This window comes from Nyctereutes procyonoides, unplaced genomic scaffold (genome assembly GCF_905146905.1).
Source record: "Nyctereutes procyonoides isolate TBG_1078 unplaced genomic scaffold, NYPRO_anot_genome, whole genome shotgun sequence".
Taxonomy (NCBI): domain Eukaryota; kingdom Metazoa; phylum Chordata; class Mammalia; order Carnivora; family Canidae; genus Nyctereutes; species Nyctereutes procyonoides.
This window is the reverse complement of record NW_026575130.1, coordinates 5,238,789-5,256,844: the sequence shown is the minus strand read 5'-3', so window position 1 is coordinate 5,256,844 and position 18,056 is coordinate 5,238,789. Positions and strand designations below refer to the sequence as shown.

Below are 18,056 nucleotides of genomic sequence, written 5' to 3'. Positions count from 1 at the left end.
GGAACCTTTTAAATGGGCAGGAAACCTCAGCTTTTCTAAGTGTAAAAGAAGAGAGCAATTCATTATTTGTTCCACTACAAATATTTATTAAGCAGTTGCTATGTTCCAGACACTGTTCTAAAAGCTGGTAATGTATCAATGAACAAAAGACAAAAATCTCTGCCCTTGGTGTATATTTTTTACTGAAGGAGAGTCTCGATCAATAAAATGAAGAAAACAATATGTAGTTCTAAGAAAACAAAATAGCAAGTGCTAAGGAAAAAAATTCCAGGAAGGAGAATACATAGATACCATCTAGTAGGGGAGTAAAGTTTGAAGTCTTTGATGAGATGACCAGTGAAAGCTTTACTGACCATGTGACTTAATTCTGTAAAGGAATAAATAAGAAAGCAAAGAAGATAGCAACTTGGACCTCTGAGGAAGAGTATTCAAGGCACACTAAATAGCAAGTGTAAAGGCCCTGAGGTGGGAGCAATCCTGGCACATTTATAGAAGAGTGAAAAGGGTAAAGGAGAATCTTAACTTAGTTTTATCATCATAGGCCACTTTAAGAAGTTTGATATTTAATGAGCGATAAGGGTAATTACTGGTTTTGTGCAGAAAAGTGACATGTTTTGCCTTATACTTTAACAAGCTCATTCTAGCTGCTGCCTTGAGAGTAAAGAGAAGAGAGACAAGAATGGAAGCTGAGAGACTAATTAGGGGGATATTTCAATAGTATAGAGAATATGATGGTGATTTGGTGTAGGGATATAGCAGAAGGCATTGTGAGAAGTCAGTTCTAGTTCTATTTTGGAGGTAAAAGTGACAGGATTTCAAATAGAGAAGAATTAGAAAAAGACACTAGCCTGTGTGGACTGATCAAAGGAATAATTGAGTTGACAATTACTTGAGATCTGGAAAGGACCGAGGGGAGCAGGTTTTGGTACAGACTCTCAAGATTTCAGTTTTGGACATTTCACTTTGAGACACTTGTTATAAGTACACTGTAGATTTCAAATAGGCAGTTGGATCTATATGTTTGGAATTTAGGGCAGTCATCTAGGCTGGACACATACACTTGAGAATCATTAATATAATCTAAAGCCATTGAAGTTGGACATAACTATCCTGGGAACAAGTGAAGACAAAAAAATATTCCAAAATTAAAAGTCAAGTTGATGAAAAGGGAGCAGTTAGAGGTTGGAAAGCGGCATCTAGAATGATAGGGAGAAAATCAGGCCAGTGTATTGTCTGAAAGACAAGAGAAAAATGTGTTTCAAGACTGGGATAGTAAACAATTTGAGCGATCAAGTGAAATGAAGACTGAACATTGATCTTTTGAATTAACAGGGTGGTCACTGGACTGAGAAAAACTGGTGAAGCTGTAAAGGCAACTGGAGTGGGTTTAAGAGGAATGAGGGGGGAAACTACACATAGCAAGTACAGACAGGCTTTTCAAGGAGTCTGCAAAGGAAAGAAGCAGGCATGGGTGGGGATAGCTAGTAAGGAGGAAATGATTTATGGTGGTGGTAAAATGGGGAGGGCCACTAGAGTGATACCTAGGAGTGGGTGCTAGGAGATAGATGCTGGCCTTTGGCAGATATGTGAGCTATTTATCCACAGCAACTGGAGAGAAGGCAGTATGTGCAGAAAGAGATGCTGAGATTGCTTCACCTCTTGCAGTGAAATTGGAAGCACAGTCCTCCTGAGTGATGATGAGGAAAGACAGGTTAGAGGAAGGAGACAGAAAGGAGAGTCTGACCTAGTGGGTAGGAGAGTGGGAGAAAATGGACTAGGGAAACAGAATTCTTGGGCAGCTGCAGGGATCTGTGAGGGGTGTGAACGGCTATGAACGTAGAGCAAGAGCTGTCAGCAGAATTGGGGACTTCCCTTCAGCCACATTCAGCAGCAGGAGTGTGAGCATTGCCTACCCAGCCTGGGGGGAATGTCAGCATGGTTGTGGGTTTCCAGGTGAGTGGAAGGAGAGAGCAGCAGGGGAGTTATTAAGTTCAGATTGCATTATGTGTTAATATCGGAGTCAGGCCGTCTGGCCTTAGTAAATGGTCACTCCTGCACCCCAAAGCAGTTTCTGAACATCTAGTTACAGAGAGAACACTGCTAGGGTTTATATAAATGGTTCACAATTACCCTGCACTGCCTATATAAACCTGGCAATAAAAATCACCTGACAGTTCTTGGTCATTCAAGACTGAGAATGGGATAAATCATTTTACATGAAAATAGCAGCTGTTCTCCCTTTAGTACATCAAAGCGTACCTCAGAAAAATTGTGTGCTTTGGGTTTATTTTTGTGGATCTCAATTTTCTTGTTTAAAAATGAAGTCAAAATAATGCTGGGTACTTTAGCTGGAGAGATCGAATAGGGAGACAGCTGCTCCGTCCAAACCAAATGACCATGTTCGCTGAAGCCTGAGGTGCCAATAAGTGCTCTGACTTTAAGAAAGATGTTCAACTCCAGTGTCTGCAGCAGCTATTTGCAAATTCAAAGGAGTGGAGCATTTGTGGGTGGGGAGAGGCAGGGCACTTGGTCTCCTCTAAAAGGCATCAGCTTTTCTGTTATGATGAGTGAACATGGGACCAGCGTGCCAATTTTTCAAATTAACCCAGAAATCGTAACTTTTATATGGACTCTCCGATTCTCAAATGTTGGCAACATTTTTTCAAAAAGTTAAAATCATCTTTATGGGCAAACCAGAAAATTTTGACTCTGTATTGTAAAGCAGTAAAAGCTTTTAAAATTATAGTTACTTCTGGGGCAATATTAATACTTAATTTCATCAGTTTTTCCTATTAGAGTCTAATGGACAACATTTCAGCCTACTTTAGAGAATTGGTTGATAGAAAAGTAGGAATACTGTAAATGCTTCATGCTGCTGTCTCAGCTATGTGGCTTGTATCACTGCTTATTGTTCAGATCATGGATATGTGGCCTAGTATGCTAATGTTCATAATAATCTTTTTATATATTCTAGTGTCTTAAAATCTGACAAGAGATACCATGAAAACATTAAAAGAACTGTAGATAACAGAATTTTAATGAAATCACTCAACTGTTATGCCATCTATGTTTACCCTTACATTAGATATGATTATACAGGGATTCAGAATTTCAGTTACTTAAGAGTAAGATTCCTTTAGAGTTTTCCTAGAATATACTGATTATTTCTATGTTATTTTCCCTACTTTTGGCTAGATGACTATCTTCTTCAGTGTTTCTATTCTTCCTGCTGAGACATTTGATATGACTATATCCTTAGCACTATCCATAAACCTACATAAAGAGAGCAACCCATAAAAGAAGAATGTTCTATTCCCCTGAGTAAGGACTAATAAGAACAAGGGGAGTATTACTATTTGTGATTATAACAGTTATAGAAGCTACCATGTAATGTTATCTACCAAATATTACCCTAGGTACTTTGTACCCATCACAATATCCCTAGTAGACTGGTCTGTTTGTTGTCATTTTACAAATACAGAAACTAAAGTTCAGAGAGAAGAGGCAGCATGTTCAGAGTGTCAAAGACAATAGTGACAGAGCCCAACATTAAACCCAGGAATGTCTGATTGCATCTTGAGGTTCCCACTTATGGTTTGGCCAACAGTTCAAAACTATTAACAGCTTCTCCCTTCCTGGCTCTTTTTGAGTTTAGAGATGCAAAGATGAATACACAGTTCTTGCCTATAGAGACATTATACTGCAGTAGAGGAGACACAAAGATGTGTTTTCAAAACCACATGGCTGGCAGAACTAGATCCAGACTACACAATATTGAAAGGATAGGCAAGCTTAGAGCATGGTCTAAGGAAGTTTAATCAAGTTGATGATACTCTAAACTGGATTTTTAGGAATGAGTAAGAATTAGGTTGAAGAAGGGGGAATATTCTAGGTGAGAAGCCTAAATATGTGTGATGTTTGCAGTAAATTGAAAGATGTTGCATATCTGTACATTCAAGTTCATGTCGACCAGTGGCAGGAGAGGAGGTGCTTGCCGGGATACTGGAGATAACACTGAAGTGTTATACAGTCAGATTTGGGTTAAAAAGGAACATCCTAGCAGCCATGGAAGGATGGATTGGAGGACATTTTTAAGACTCTTGTTTTTAACCACTTTGTTCTCAGAAAAATTTTCTTAGCAGAGACTGTTATTTTGTGCATGTAGTAAATTGCCATTGTTACCAAGTATATTTTTAAAAGGAAGCATAGTTCAATAACTTCGTCTACCCTTTACAAAGATAAATTGTTATGAACTAATGAGACCATAGTAGGACAACTGCTGTTGGCACTAGCCAACATGATGCATGCATTTTAGTACCTCTTCTTAAGAAATAAAGATGGACACATTGTCAGCAGAAATCACAAATTTATTAACTCTTAAATATATCAATCAGTCATTTACCATTATGGCAAGAAATATATACAGTGTCCCATGGTAAACTGCAGTGTTTCAAAATGACAGAAGATAATGTGTAATTCAGTTGTGGCGGAGAGAACAAATCACAATTTCCTCACATCTCAGTGCGGAGACAAACTTGATCTACAGTAATACTTCAACACCACATGCTAAGTTAAAAGTGTAAAAAAAAACCACTCTATACCTATTATTTTTAAAATACATGTATGCCACGTATAGCCGCTTCACAAAAAGGTAAAAGAAATCAAAAAGGGAAAAACGAGGCCATTACTTTTTCACAGATCTCATTGGCAGGTTAACATGGCTCAATACATTTACTGTATATATTTATTTTAAATATATATTTTTAAATCGTGTAATTATCAGAAAAGCTTTAATCCATCTACCATACATCCACTAGCAACAATATCTAAGGTGATGAGTCATCAACACAGAAAGGTGAAATGAGAGAAAGAGGGTTTAGTTTTTTGCTTCTGCTTTAAAAATAGGCTTCTGAAGATTGTGAATTACTATTGTTAAAATAACGCTGATGAAGATACCATGCACTATAAAGCATTTCAGGGAAGAGAAACAGCCTTACAAGAGTTGAATAAATAAAGGAGAAATGAGAAGCACAAAGAAAATATGGGCATTTCCCTTTTCTTTTTAAACTGGAAAATCCTAATTCTTCACAGAGAGATAATGTTACTGACGCAAGAGAGAAGCTAAGAGGGCGTTAAGCCACAAAAATCAATTTCTAAACACTTATGAGAATGGAAATCACAGACCTCTCTGACTTTAGCCAGTGGTGAAGCAGGAGGGGCCCCTTCCACCAGGCAGAGCTAAGTGCACATTCACAAAATCCTGATCTGCTACAACTCCTTGCAAGTCCCCTAATTAAACTCAGACACAGCTCAGGGAAATCCAGAAATCCTCACTGCTTTGATCCTAAGTTTAAACAATGCTAAAATCACTGACATAGGCTCGCTACATCCAAGCTAGAGCCTAAGCAGAATCAGGAAGCTTTAAAATCTTGACAACAGTTTTGTGGGTCCTGAAGATGATCAAAAGTGCTAGTTTAGTTACCTCTATTATGCAAATTTCACTTTCCTTTCTGTCTAGTAGAATGTGAGAAAAGACAGAAGAGGATGGAGACAAAGCAAACAGCAAGAAGTAAGATCAAATGGAGAAAAGAAAGCATATATCTGAGAAAGGAACAAAAAAATTCAGCAAATTCACCAGAAGTGTGAATATATCCTAAAGTGATCACTCATAAATTATGTGAATTTTTCCAGTTTACAGTCTGACCAAAAACAACTTTGGATGGTAGCAAACCGATTCTCCCTTCCACATTCATGAGTGATTTTGCTCACATATCAACCTACTTTGTTAAACAGCAATATCAACCAGGAAACTGAAGGTATATATATTTTTGCTTTTTGTTAAACAAGCCAAAACTGATTAACAGCAAAGAATTTTAAAAAGGTATGTTTCTCTTACAAACTGTCATTCAGAGAGAATAATTTTGAAGTCTGTTATATCTTGGCATAAACAGAAACTTGAATAGGTTGCATTTGGAATATTGTGGAATATTTTTTTATCTGACCTCCCCCTATTGTTTGCCAACAGTAATTGAAGTTTGCATGGAACATCCCCATAGTTGAAGTGTAAACAATGTATAGGAAAGGAATATATGACAAGATGATGCATCACATATGCATTACGTGTAGGACTTTCACAACTTCATGCACTCAGAAACATGCATGAAGGGGGGAGAGGACGGCCCAGGGTTACCATCCAGATGCCTTGAGAACAGAGAATGCAGAAGTGGCACTGTTGATATTTAGCTGAAAGAAAGGGGAGGGGAGCAAAAAAATAAGTTACACTGTTTTACAAAATATCGTCAAATTGTTTTGCCAAAGACTGTGACTAGGCTACAGTTATATAACAACTAAATTAATAGAGTGAAATACAATGTATAAAAGATCTTTGCTTGGGATCATTAAAAAATGAAATACACAATGTTAAACACAATGTTAAAATAGTAAACAGTATTAATTATCTATTAACTTGTCCACACAGAGCTAAGCTACAAATAAAAATAGGAACCCAGGCTTCAATCTCCTTATTGAACTTAAATATGTATTAAAAGCATTCATATTTACTAAACAAATATTTTGTTGAAATAGATGAAAAGTTTAAGTGCATCCTTAGCTTTTGTCATTATTCTTAGACTCCTTGGGGAGTTAAACCTACAAGTCAATTTGAGGAATATAGCCTCAAAAATAGAGAAAACATATTATTTAATTGGGAGTCTCTCTCTTTTTTAAATCCAACAGCAGGGAGCACTATTTCTTAAAAGCTCTGACAAGGTTCAGTGCTTTGAGTGGAGAAAATATTCACAACATTAGCACACATAACTGAATCCTAAGCCAAGTTAAGAAACAAATCTTTAAAAACAACACAGGTGTGAATTTAATTACAGTCAACTTTCAATTATCCTCTGGAATTACCCACTATGTAAGTTTTAAATTTCAGCTTGACTTCCTCTTGTGGCCTGTCCTCATAGTCAAATACCATTATACTTAGGCAGAGCAAGTTAATTTAGATATTAACCTTAGCCAAGTGTGTAACTCGAATTACTACCTCTAGAAAAACAGACCCCCAAAAATCCTAGACCTTGATATAAATTAGGTCTGGATAATTGAGAGTTGTCTGAATTGACCCAGACATAATGGACTTTGGATGTGGATGTGGGAAATCCAGGATATTCGAAAATGCTAAGATCTATATGCTGAAGGGAGGCTCTGCTCAGCACTTATTACCTTTAAAATAAGGGTTATGCTACAAAATGAGGTCAAACATTAGACTCAAGAGCTCATGCAAAAATGCTATAAGTTTTCAAAGACCTTTTATATTTTCCATTGAGTATAATGCAAAAGAAAATATCCTTAAGGGGAAGAAAAACAGCCATGCAGCTTTTTAGTCATTAGCTCCATTCACAAAGTATCACGGAGCAGGATGTTACTTACAAGACCCATATGTGAATGGTTTTCAAGCCTTAGATGTTTTGCCACAAAGAGGTGCTTCCTGAGAAGTTTTCTTTCCCATTTGGAATACAGGATGGCCTATTAAGAGAAGCCCCACTTAAGCCACCTGGCATAAAATGAAGTTTTCTTAAATAGGCTCTGTCCCACAAATACTTCAGGGAATTGTAGAAAAACCTAACCCTATAGTACTGTATGAATGAAATCCCTTCCATATTAACTGGCAATTAGTGCTGTACCTCTTTGGGGTAAAAAACACACAAACATGAGTGTCTTCATTATTCTATTCTTTTTGTCATTCTCTTAATGGGCTGAAATCCATTCTAAAAATAATAGCTATCTTCTTTTCCTTCATCTACTTTTTACAAATCCAACAGTGATATATAACTATTAAGGCTATGGGGAAGGCCTTTGAAAACCACTGTGGTACATTATTAAACTAAGAAATTTTGATAGATTCTCTGGAGTTGAATGGCTGTTCGCATAAACTTGACTCCCTCATCCCACCCCCCCCAATATTAACAGGTGATCCTGGTGAGAGAATTTAGAATGACATCAGCAGTGGGACAAGCTTCTGAGTCTAATCCCTTCACCGATGCAACCTTATTTCCTATAAATATTCCCCTTTACTCCAGTTGGAGCCAGCCTTCCTTATCCATACTCCTCTACCATATAAAACTAACATCTTGGCTTTGTCCCATCCTTCTGATATTCCTTGACTGTGCTCCAGATCTCCAAATTCCACTCAGAATGTTGGACAAGTCTTTTTTTTTTTTTTTTTTTGTTGGACAAGTCTTAAATGATATCTTCTACAAAAGGTATACTTCCAATTGTTAACAGTTTTGCTACATTGGTCATTAATTCCATTCTATTCTGATGTTATGAATCTCATAATTTTTCTTTGGTCTAAGTTCCTTCCTAAACAAGAATACAACTTTTACAAGTTAACCACCTAGCAGATGTACAATAATATTTGTCTAATTACTGACTAGAAGAGCAGACATAATGTCTGAGGTAGAGTGGCACAGGGGAGGAAGATTTTGAGATATCTGCTACTTATATTTTAAATGTTTCTTAATTTCTTCTAATATCTGTAACTGGGCCCAGTAGATAATCTATAAAGTTCGATATTATTTTGTCCATTTTAGAAACTCTCTACCTTCCTCTGCCAATTGTGACAATGAAGTCACAAATTATTTTCTTATTACATGATTTAACAAAAATAAATCAGCTTACTAGAATATCCTCCAGTTTCTATTGTGTGTGTTTCAACCCACAGTTGGTCTAATCTTTCTAGAGAGTTACAATCTGTTTCTCTTTGAACATTCCCAATGTAACTGACTGCTAGCATTAAATAATATATATCATGTTATTAACAATGGAATAAGTAAAAAAACGCTGACCATGGGTATATTAACAAAGAAGCTGACAGCCTGGAAATATTTACTTGATGGGTACTGTTGGTGACCCAGAGCGATGAAAATGAACATTCTGCCACTTTCCATCCCGGCGATGCCACACACGAGTCTCTTCTGACTGCATTGTCTTTGGCATTCCACTGCCATCCATGTATTGTGTGAGCCTAATGTATGCTATGCAGGCAGCATCATCACCTACCAGGTGTACGTGGGGGTTTAGGATAATTGTGTGGATTGGTTTATTGCTTTTGGACAAAGCTGAAAGAGAATAACATTGAAAAACAACACTTAGTTTCTACATAAAGTAAATCAAAACCAATATCTTCACCTGGGGCCAATGAATGGAATGCCATTCATTCATTCATTCATTCATTCATTCAATTATGAATTGTTTGCACTAATTGAGCCCCTGGCAACGTGTAAAGTATAAAGGAAAAGAGAAAGCAAAAATAGTCATTGTCTGTGTTTCCCTTTTTGGAGAATTTGCATGTCACTCTGGAAACTATGGAGGGGGGAGCTGAAGAGATGTATTTATTCATAATGGGAAGTGGTTAGAAACAGAAGCCATGTTACAGAGGGAGAAAGCCTTGCCCAGATTCAGGGAGCAGTTGACAGGATATCCTGTCGTCTTATTCGTTTTTGTTAGTTGCTATAGGATATGGGACAAGGGAAATATAACAAGTATCATATATGGATAGAACTGTCTAGAAAAAAGCCTGGCCAGTAATTAATTCCAATTTGTTTCCCCATCTTATCCTGTCACCCCTTTACTTCATAGAGTCCATTTCCTGATAGTCCAGTTGTAGTCATCCAGTAAAAATCCAAAATTTGGCTGTTGGACATTTGGCCTGATTCTGATCCTTTAGTTCATTCTTTGATTAAGCAGGCCTCCTAAGGCTCTAGCCTTTGGTGTTTTGACAATAGCTACAGATTCCAATTATTCAATGACCAAGAGATGTGAAGATTTAGTACAAATGATCATTGATGTCATTCTTTTAGATCACTAAACAGGCTGACCTGTTTTACCTATTGTCCAAACCTGCTTCCTATTCTCAGAAAATATTTTAGTAAATTACTCAGTGCTACAGTTACATAAAAAGAATGCCTCATTATGAAGAATATATATTTATGGTAAGGAATAACATATAGTTTGTGTTGAAGGAAGTTAAATATTTAATGGGCTAATTATTAATTCTTTTGCTAGGGCTGAGATGATATCAATGGAGAACCAACTGAAAGAAACATTGAGAATGAGAGAATTTACTGAGGATTTGTTAAGGCCAATTTACAACATAATTCTTTGTTTGCTCTCAAATGCCCAGGGAATATAAAGAAAAAGTAATTCATTAAACATATCTTAACTTAAAAATCCATGCCAGGGCAAGACACTCTTGTTAATGCTTATAATTACTAGAAGTGGACTTGATTATCCTAATCATTACTACACCTCTTCTTTCATTTCTAAGAATTCACTGAAAACGGGTGAATTCATTCTATGCATCATGCAAACAAAACACAGTACCTAGTCTTTAAGTATAAGGAAAAGAAGATAAAAGGAATTTCTGGTTTACCCCCCCCCCTTTTTTTTTGTTTTGAAGGCCTCAAGAATTTCTGCAGCGGCATGTGTTGTATGGCTGTTTCCTCTGAGACCACTAAAATTCTTGTAATGGCAACTGAAATATTTACCTGACCACTCATCTTCATGTACATTTTACTTTGAAAAGTGAGCACTAAATATGCTTGAAAGCACTAATTTATGTCAAGTATTCTGACATGCTGTGGTGTCTTTTATTTTTTCATATATAAATGATGTTTTATGAATACTTTTTTGGTGATTCATTTTACAGCTTATATCATACATTCACTGTGACTTAAATGGAGTATATTCAATCAGCATTACCTTCTATAGATCAGATAGTTTTAAAAACACCAAAACCTGTAAGCTTGTCATTTCCTAAAAATTTCAAATACAAAAAATTTTATGATGTAAAATTCTCACTGTAGAATAGAGCAAACAAAACTGCAAATTTGGGAGAAATTCAACAAGAAGCTGGAAAAGTCATCTTATAAAATTTAGAATATATGTACCATTTTCAAAGTAGAATCGGTGGAAGTCCATCCCTTCCACTAAATTACCCAAAGCTTCAGGTTCAAAAGCAGTAAGACCTGGGTCACAGATTTTTCTGTAGGGACAAATAAAAATAATCATAATGAAAATGACTATTACATGAGTTAATATATTCTGTTACACACATATCCACTCTTATTTATCAAACAGTGAAGGAGTCTCTTTAAAAAATACAAAATCTAAAATTTCTTTCACAGCCCTTGGCACAGTGGGTTGAGGAGCAAAAAGTGTTTTGCAGAAAACTCTGATGGGGCAAGATAATATATCAAGTTCCAGCAGATGATAATCTATACTACTTTAGGAATCTCTGTTTAAAAATTTCTGCTTTTTTTATATTTCCAAGGTAAATTTTTAGTATTTCTCCAGTTTTTCTCATTTTTAAAGTGCTGTCCAAGTACAATACACTGTCCAAGTCATACAAAACCAACTTTGGCTCTGAAATTAAATAATTTTGGAACAATTTTTGACACCTTGTACAGTCATGTCAAATATGTATATTACTGATTTGAAGGCATGTGTCACATCCTATACTTTCTGGAAAAGCTGAATTGAAAGTTTATTGAACTTTTAAAATTAATAAAATGTACGTATTAGTTTTTTTAATCCTAGAAATGTAATTTAACAAAGAGATACAACATTTAAAAATATTCAGAGAAAGCCAGTAGGCTTTCTGTGGAGAAATTTATTCAACAAAGAATTGTTAAACACCTACTATGTAGTGGGTATTCTTTGAAACAATTATAATGCAACAATTAAGAGTGGAATAGAAATAAATACAAAGTGCTTGAAAACTAGATTACTTACATACTAGACAGGAAAGATTTAAGACAAAAAATGTAAGCTTGGCTTTCAGGAGCAAGTAGCAGTTTTACAGGTGTGTAGAAGGTGGTAGGTAAGAGGGGGTGGCAATCACAATGGCAAAGTAGTGTGAGAATGCAGAGTATATTTGGGGAATGATGGTTAGCTGCTTGATCTGGTGAGTGCTGGGCACAGGGTTTGTATAAAAGTCCATGGAAACATAAAGGGGGAAGCAGTTCCTTTGGCCTTTGGTGATGAAGGTAGGCTTCCCAGAGATGGTGACATAAAATCTGGATTTGAAGGAATTGGTGGAAGTTTACAAAGTAGATAAAAGGATCTGGGACTATTCTGGGGCTACATCTAAAATAGTCCCCCCATTTGGGAGGCAAAACATTTTAACTGTTGAACAGAAATACAAGTTTCAAAAGGCTAACTCACTATGGTTCTTCACAGTATTGTTCATAGAATGTGGAACTGATTTTTTCAAAGAACATTTTAAAAGTACATAATAATTTAAAAATTAAAAAAAAAACAGATCAGTGATTATTCTTTGTGTTAAAAAAAAAAAGCCTTAAAGGCAGGGGTAGCGGGGAGGCATTTTACATTTTTGCCTTAGACTTGCTAGTGGGCAGGTACTTCCAAGCTTGGAGTCAAATATATATGATCTCTTTGTAAGAGGCAAAATGCGAAAAGAACAATGTTCCTATGGTAACAGAAATTTATTCTGCTGGGGCTATTACTTCCTCTATAAATATGACTTTCAGTTGTCAACATAGGTGAGTCAAAATTTTTTACTACCTTATATTGGCACTAAAATAATCTGAGAATCATTGTACTATGACGGATCTCTACCTACCCATCAAAAGAGTCAATATATATGAAAACCTGTTAATCTGTTCTTTCTCTCTCTCCTATGTATATATGTATTTATTGCCTGTCCTAGGCTTTGGACTAATAAAGCATTCACAAAGCTGCCATTTGATGTATATATGTCTGCACACATACTCTGAACAGGTGTTCTAAGGACCAGATGACAGAGCTTTACCAGTTTGTTCTACATCCAAAAAGCTCCTGAATGGAAGGACCTGTTTGATTATCCCTGGGCCTGAGAATGCAACATCAGACCAGATAATAGGCCTCCATAGGCAAATTGATATGATTCCAAGGGATTGCATTATTTAAAATACCCTACAATAAAGTGTCTGAGAATATAGGAAATATCCCAGTTTTGCTTGATTATCATCACCACCAAAACATGTTTTTTTTTTTTTTTTACTATTCCACAGGAGAATGCTATTACCAAAAAACAAAAACAAAAACAAACAAAAAACATTTTTAAAGAGTATTCTCATGTTTGGAGAATCCTATAGGTCTAACAAAGTTATCAGCAAAAAGAATAAAAGAGCAGGTTCTATGGCACAGACTTTTCAACAATTTAAAAGGGAACTCTTGTCTCTGACAATAGAGTTCTCTTTTAAACTTCATATTGTACTATTTCATCTTAAATGCACTTTATTAAATCATGTTAAACAGTTTTTTTAAGATTTTATTTATTTATTCATGAGAGAGAGAGGGGAAGAGACATAGGTAGAGGGAGAAGCAGGCTCCTCACTGAGAGCCTGATGCAGGACTCGATCCCGGAATCCTGGGTTATGCCCTGAGCCAATGACAGATGCTCAACCGCTGAGCCACCCAGGCGTTCCCATGTTAAATAGCTGATACACACAAATACACATATATGTGTGTGTGTGTATGTGTGTGTGTATATATATATACATATATATATATGAATGTGTCTGAATGTATATGCATATACACATTTAATTTATAAGAAGCACTCTGGCTATTTGTAACTGATGATAAAAGCAATATTTTACATAAAATTTGGGGAAAAAAAGCAAGGAAAAAAATCTCACACATAATTTCATCTTCCAGAGTCAATATCCTTTTATCCCTTTTAAAACCAATTTGGCATATCTCATTCCATTTTTAATGCTTTTTTATGTAGTTGGAATAATTTTGTACATTATAAGCCTTTCATCAGATAGCTAGAAACTGTGCATCAACATTCACTGTACTAAATGAACCACATATTACTTACTGGTTACCTTAATGTTGGACAGATGCTTCCAATTTTTCACTATTGTGAATGAATACTGCTTCAGTAATATGTTTATAATTTCTGTCCATAAAAATCTATACCATGTTAAATTTTTATAAGTAAAATTAGAAGATCAAAACAATTTTAAAGTTCATAAATGCTTTCTGGTATATAAGAACTAAATGTCCCCTCCAATCCCTGCCACTGCCACTAACCTAATTGTCTGCCTCCCTTTATACTCCATCCAGTGGTGCAGGAAAGTCATAATAGTTCTGCAGTATCTGCACCCCTCTGGTTGTCAGTAGTTTTTATCTCTGCTGATCTGATTGGCAGAAAATGCTCTTGGCATTCAAATTTGTATATTTTGACTTTTTTATTATTTTGGCTTTTTTTTTAAGTATACATGTTTTACCAATTTGGGTTGCCTAAGCATTTAACTTCTCATTTGTGATTAATTCCCCTGCTTTAAAACTTTGAATTTGATCTCTGATTAGAGAGATCTTTTTTTTTTTTTTTTTTTTTTGCCTTTAACTCTTTCATTTGAGAAGAACTTACTTGTATGGAATAAGGGGAAGGCTTAAACTGATTTTTATCTTCATCTAAATAGCTAACTTATTGACCCACATACTTTGTGAAGTAAGCATCCATGTCCTATTTATTTGTATGCTTTATTTTTATGATTGGAGTGATTTCCTGTAATTTATATACCCTATGACCCAGTAGTTTATAAACTTTAAGAATTTGAACCTTCCTTCAAATAAATTGTTACCTAAAAAACATAAAGTTGAGGTGTACTGCCTGACGAGGAAGAAGGCTGCCTCATGTTGCCTCCTGATCTCTCTCTCCTTTTCTCTCTCTGTCTCAGCACCTTGACAGAGCTGTGAGGCAAAACATTTCTTAAACCAAAATGCCTTTTTTTGGTGCTTTTCTCTCTCGTATTTTTACTCTCATGAATGCTCTGCCTGGAATGCCTTCCCCATATGGAGGTACTGATGATTCCAAGTCTGTGCACTGACAGAGAAAGCTCCAATCTTCCTTTCAGAAGTCTTGTCTTTCCTCTCTAAATCCTCAATTTATTTCTCTCCTGGGGACACTTAATTTATACACTGAAATAAAGCTATTATTGACATCAAACCTGGGGTTAAATATACATGAATTCTAGTATACTGAAGAATGCATTCACATAAAAAATATCTTGTTATATGCATGAAAGCAAAATAAATGTGCCTCTACTCACGTGTAAGCTTCAAAGTCTCCATTGTTGATAGCTTCAATCAGTTGTTCAGTGACTTTGATGATTTCTTGCTTTCGTGCTAAAAGCAAACATGGAATGATTTATATGACTTTTGTCCTTTATTGTCACAAAATTCTGACAATATTGCCATTTTTCTTAAACAGGGTATTACCATTTAAGATATACCCCTCCCCGAACCATGGTCTTATTCTCTCTATAACCTTGCTGCTCATGTTGCAGAGATGAGCATCATCTATTTTTCAGGGGCCTCTTAGACACAGATTCTCAGGTCCTACTCCAGACCTACAGAATCTGTATTTTAATAGGACCCTTATCACCTGGAAATTCAAGCCTATATATTTTTTAAATAAGTTCTCATCACCTTTATCAATTTAATTGAATTTGTAATGTTTTTCTCTTAAACATTAACAAATGTCTATCTTTAGAGTATAGATGGATCTTTTACACCGAGACACTTTAAATAATTATTTTTTATTATTCAGTCCAATCAACTCGACAAAAGGGGATGTCAACACTATAATTGCCATCATACTTATACAAGGGGACTGCAGTAAGCTCTGTATATTGGAAAACCAACATATGAATCAATATGTGGACGTAGGCAGATAATTAGATGGAAGCCACCCTAGAGAACTGTCAAATCCAACACGAAACATGCTTTCTTTTTGTAGCCCATGAATGGTAAAATTATTAATAGCTGGCTTGGCTCAGATCCTATGCAGTCAATTCCTTTCTGATAACATCTGCAAGTGTTCTTTGCCTTTTTTGAATGCCTACAATGTATCATTCATTCTGTAATTAAGCATATGCTATGTACCATAACGCCTTCTTTAGTTAAATTATTACTGGTTTTAAATTCTTATTAAACTTTGTTCACTGTGTAACTGCCTTTCTTGTTAAATTAAAAGCTCCCTGTGTGTTTTTGGGGGAGAGGGAATGTTATTTTTTATATCATCTAAGTTTTATTCCAATGTATTTAATAAAACAGATGCTCAATAATGAGCAATGGAATTTGATCAATTGCTATTAATGATAATCTTCTGAGTTCAGGATATTTTTCTGTTACCAATGAAATTAATGCATGAAATTTTTAAAAATTAAATTTCCCTGAGTTTTGCCTTAAGAACATTGTGTTATTTCCTTGAATCACTGGAAATAAACTGGGAGAGTCACAAAAAGTTTTATCTGTTCTATCTTAGTGAAACTGCTATTCATCACAGAAAAAGCTGAAGTTTTGTTTTTGTTTGTTATTGATTAAAGGCAACTAGTATGCATTTTTAATGAAACAAATCTTCATTAAATGTTTTAACCACAAAATTAAACTTTTATGTTATCTGCATTATATTTATTTAATAAAAATATCCTGTAAACACAACTTGACTTCATTTCTTCATTTATACATATGGCACTAACCTATAAAATATGATTTGTCCATAAAATGGTTGCTAATAATGTTAAGGTTTATAATGTCAAAAAACCACTATATAGGTTAGATTTCATATTTAGTTACATAATTAAATTTAAATTCTATTAGAGGGAAAAAAGAACATAAGGTTTCTTAGCTACTACACACATTTAAAACATTTTTGCCCTTGTTCATTTGATTTATGAATATAATATATCCAAGCACCAAAACCACACTGATACAAGTAGTAGCAGGGAATAATTCTGTAATAGAGATGCTGCCAATGGCACATTTTAGCTTAATTTAGTTTTGCAATAAGTGATTCATCTGTCTCTGGCCTCAACAGTATGAACATTTGGCAAAAATGCATGACAGCTGACCCGATTCTGGAATATAAAGGACATTGGTAAGAGGGTACTCAGAGAATGAGATTAAGAAAGTGTAACTACCAAAACTTCATCCTCAATATTAAATCCTTGTTTAAATTAAATGTTTAAATACATTTCTTAGTTTTCTAAGTTAAAGCCTATTGTTTAGAAAACTGTCAATTTTTAAAAACTAGAAGGGGGAAAATGAACATAAGGTCAGCGCCTTTTGTAGAGCTTCATTAGGCTAAGACAGCTTATAGAGCATGAAAAGTTCAAGGTCACTTTCTGAATTTCCCAGAAGTCTCTGCATTCCCTGATAAGCAACATATTGAATTAAAATATCAGGCATATATACGGCCATTTCTCTCCCTCTAAATCACTGGAAATATTAGCTCTTTCATAGTTTACATGACACAACTGGCTTAATTTTTGTCCTGCATAATCAAAGCAACACAAATTCCTTTCTCTCTTAGTTCTTAGGCTCAGAAACAATGGTCCTTTAGCTGGCAGCAGAGCAAGTGGGAATTAGTAAGAATGCTTCTGTGCTGCACCATAATAAAAACAATATGACTATCCTGGCTTTGGAGGAGCCTGGAACTCAGAAATCTTGAGAGTGTTTATTTCCCTGGGGTAAAGGAGCTTGAATGAGTCATAGACAGCACATGACAGCTGACTCTTTAAAGAAAAGCAGAAGTCTGGAAATGAATCATTTGTACATAGTAGTCTATTGTAGTTGAGACTATTGCCACAGTGACCTACAGGAAGAATGAGGTTTTGGTGTTATTTAGCTCTACTTTTCAGCAGTGAGGATAAGCGACACTCAGTGTACTAGGTGATTGGATGCCTATGATCTGTAGGAAGAGGCCCCTATCATTTGGTCTTCCCTCTTTCAAAAGATTGAGTACTGAACATTCCAGAAGTCAAGGTGGGGGATAGCTTGTGATGTGTCACTAATTAACACTTAACATGAAGAGTGTACCAATACAGCATCCTCTGAATACCAAAAAATTTTCCACCCTTAGCTAGCATTTTAATTACAGAGAACTGATTACCCAGTAGTTTTATTTACAGATGGAGATGCTCAAGCCTATACCCACAGGTCCCAAAATAGTTTCTGGGGATTTCCAGGTTCCTAGGGGA

At 35.5% G+C, this 18,056-nt stretch overlaps 1 protein-coding gene across 16 annotated transcripts in view; it reads right to left on the bottom strand.

Annotated features, from left to right (window-relative positions):
- Positions 1–4,346: 4,346 nt before the first annotated feature.
- Positions 4,347–18,056, bottom strand: part of CAMK2D (calcium/calmodulin dependent protein kinase II delta) — a 303,905-nt gene continuing 290,195 nt past the window's right edge. For 9 of the 16 annotated variants that reach the window (XM_055342429.1, XM_055342421.1, XM_055342424.1 and 6 more), the window contains 5 exons: positions 15,126–15,201; positions 10,950–11,044; positions 8,891–9,119; positions 7,429–7,524; positions 4,347–6,243 (listed from right to left, as the gene is read on the bottom strand). In XM_055342429.1, the coding sequence (XP_055198404.1) occupies positions 7,458–7,524; positions 8,891–9,119; positions 10,950–11,044; positions 15,126–15,201 (467 nt within the window). In that variant the 3' untranslated portion in view covers positions 4,347–6,243; positions 7,429–7,457. Of the gene's footprint in view, positions 6,244–7,428; positions 7,525–8,846; positions 9,120–10,949; positions 11,045–15,125; positions 15,202–18,056 lie in introns of all 16 variants that reach the window. The other 7 variants (XM_055342435.1, XM_055342426.1, XM_055342434.1 and 4 more) reach the window with 2 other exon arrangements.